The 2,910-nt window shown below is 38.1% G+C and overlaps 1 protein-coding gene across 1 annotated transcript; it reads right to left on the bottom strand.

Moving 5' to 3' along the window:
- Positions 1-1,685: 1,685 nt before the first annotated feature.
- Positions 1,686-2,337, bottom strand: LOC132316436 (methylesterase 10-like). The gene is made up of 3 exons (XM_059814911.1): positions 2,164-2,337; positions 1,964-2,026; positions 1,686-1,802 (listed from the first exon to the last, which is right to left on the bottom strand). Exons 1-3 carry the CDS (start codon positions 2,335-2,337, stop codon positions 1,686-1,688), a joined length of 354 nt encoding a protein of 117 aa, XP_059670894.1.
- Between the last annotated feature and the right edge of the window lie 573 nt (positions 2,338-2,910).

Genomic DNA, 2,910 nt, shown 5'->3' with positions numbered 1-2,910 from the left:
AAGACAATAATTGTAGAGTCCTGGTTGAGAAAATTACTGCTAGGATCAGTTCATGGACATCTAAGTTCCTCTATTATGCTGGCCGCCTCCAATTAATCAAATCAGTTCTTTTGGGCATCATGGGGCCGGTATTGGAGCAGCCTTTTCTTTCTTCCCAAAATATGCTTATTAATCATGTTGATGGCATTTTGAGGAGATTTTTGTATCTCAGAGCTACTGGGGCAAAGGTTTCGCGGTGGGCAGTGTGTAGGCCTAAGGATTTTGGAGGTATTGGTCTTCCAAAGCTCGCAACTCCAAACAGGATCTCAATGTTAACGCACATATGGAACCTGTTCAGTGACAAAGTCCAATCAATTTGGTATGACTATGTGAAGGACAACCTAATAAAGCACAGAAGTTTTTGGACTCTCCAACCGTCACAGTTGAAGTCTTCGAATTGGAGAATGATATCGCATATCCGCTGCTAGGCTAGGCCTTTTATCAAACATTTGGTGGGCAATACCAAAGACATTTCTATGTGGCACGACTACTGGCTGCCGTTACGACCTTTGGACACGAGGATAGACAGTGAAATCATTACTCACTCACATTGGGATGACGGGCCACACGGCCAAGGTGGAATGTCTAATCAGGCGATTCCCCGCATTTTTAGAGACATCATCAATGGAGTAGGGAATGGTGAGCAGTTACCTCCCATTAGGGAAATGTAATGATTCGGTTAACTGGATGTTATCTTTCTCCCCGGTCTGATTGACACAGTAGCTGGCTTGTTGTCATCATACAGAGAGAAGAAAAAAAATTCCATTTAGACTCGGTCCGTTTGCCTGCAAAATATATATTTTTTTTAACTTTTTAGTGTTTGAGTATCCTGAAATATTTAGGAAAAAAATATATTAAAATTTAATAAATATAACTTACTTATTAATTTTTAACAAGTAATCCTATTCGTTTGATCTTATAGACTTAATTTCAATCACTACCTAACTTCTACCCAACATAGAATAAGTAAAGATTAAAAAATATTTTACTTAAAAAAGAAAATTCTTTTTTAAATTACTTCGAAACAAACCCAACCTTAAATTTAAGAGATTGGACTTCATCAAGATACTAATTCAGTTAAACAATCATAATGTATCAATAAAAATCAATGTAACGTCAAGAGACACTCACACACCCAATCTCACAAAACATTAAATTATTTCACAATATATATATTTCTGCGATACAGGTACACTACATTTGGATATCTTTATTTGATAGCTTGTAATTATTGAAAAACAACCATTCACTCTGACCTGTTCGACTTATTTCATAACTTCATTTCCTGACCTTTTATTTAGGCTAGCTGTGCATGCGACTTAATGGTGCACAACCATTATAAGTTTTATAGCTTACCCATTCAACCAAAAATAAAAAATAAAAAAAATAAAAAAAATAAAATAAAAACCCTTATAAGTTTATAAGTCACTGCTTATGCCTCAGGTTTAATTATTAAAGAACACACACAGTAACACACATTCAATTGTATCTATCAGCAATCTGCTGCAAAGTGATGTAAAGCTCTATGGGTTTTGAAATCATGACCACATGATCAGATCCAGCTATGTACTTCACTTCATTAGGAGGGCTATTCTGAATCATGTATCTCTGGAAATCAACCGGAATGATTTGATCATCTCCACTTATTACAAAAACCCAGTGACCGACCCGAATTTGTTCTGTGTCAGCAAAGGCTTGCTCAAGTCATTCAAGTAAAACCCAGTTGGCATCACCAGCAGTTTACCTAATTCAAGGTGTACGTCCTGCATGCAAAGAAGATGCATGAATGGAGACTGCAAGAAAAACAAGAGCTAGCTGTTGTTAGGGATTTAATTATTCGCTCGAAATTGCTTGAGATGGAACCTAACCTTCGTTGGGGAGTCATTATAAAGCTTAGTTGAAGCAATTGTGGACCAAAGAGTACAGATACTGGCTGATGATTTGAATCATACACAACTATTGAATCCATGAAATTTGGTGACGCGGCCTTGAAATGTTGATCAAAATAAAAGCCATTGAAAAATAAATGTAATAAGAGAGAATAAGAACGTACGAATAGAGATTCAATAGATCAAATGGATATAAGATTTTTCATGGTTTAACAATTAATAGATATTTTCTTACTTGTTGCACACGCACGAGGGCAACTGGTGGATCTCTATAATTCGGCATTAGTGCAGTGAGATAAACTGCAACAGAGATCTTCTCCGGAAAGCGCTCCATGGCTAGAGAAATGCCAAGGCCACCGTAACTATGAGCAACTAGGACCACCTTCTCCCCAGAAGGTAGGGAGGCCATTTAGTCCGTCAATGGTTGCACATACTCGAAGAATGAGGCGACCTCATTGAGACGCTTTGGGTTCACCCCATTTGCAGCAAGGTCCAAGGCTGTGACGCGGTGACCAGCGGATTTGAGCAGGGTGACAAGCTTGTACCAGCACCATGCTCCAAGGTTAGACCCATGAACTAGAACAAAGTGCTTGCCAGTACTCCCCATTTCTTGTTCTACTCGTTGTGTGCGCTTTGTTTTTGAGGGAGCTAGATTTATATATATACTACATTTTGAGGAGAAATTATTGAACTGAACCATGTGATCTAGGACCATATCTAACAATTTATCGGTTTTGAGGGTTGAAAGGAACATGTAGAAAACGAAATTTGTGTGTGTTTCTTCAGACGTTACATAAAATAGAGGGTAGGACATTCGCCAATCTACTAGAGTCGGTTACAGAATTTCAAGTTTGAATGAATTCGAAAGTTAGGGCTTGAAAAAAAAATTGCTCAAAGTAAGTTGGAGCTGACGCTTGGCAATCTCTCTAGCTTTCAGATTTCTTTGAGCATCATGAAGAGCGCTTGACAGTAGCTAGAAGCC

The sequence above is a fragment of the Cornus florida genome, unplaced genomic scaffold (assembly GCF_030987335.1).
Source record: "Cornus florida cultivar Cherokee Brave unplaced genomic scaffold, ASM3098733v1 CherokeeBrave_3.0.0_Hap2_Chr07, whole genome shotgun sequence".
In the NCBI taxonomy this organism is placed as follows: Eukaryota; Viridiplantae; Streptophyta; class Magnoliopsida; order Cornales; family Cornaceae; genus Cornus; species Cornus florida.
This window is presented reverse-complemented; position numbering and strand designations above follow the sequence as displayed.

Coding starts and splice junctions, on each gene's coding strand:
- LOC132316436 (XM_059814911.1), bottom strand. CDS start 2,337: ATGGCCTCCCTACCTTCTGGGGAGAAGGTGGTCCTAGTTGCTCATAGT. Junction 2,027..2,163: donor CCCTCGTGCGTGTGCAACAA/GTAAGAAAATAT, acceptor CAACATTTCAAG/GCCGCGTCACCAAATTTCAT. Junction 1,803..1,963: donor CAAATCATCAGCCAGTATCT/GTACTCTTTGGT, acceptor CTTTGCATGCAG/GACGTACACCTTGAATTAGG.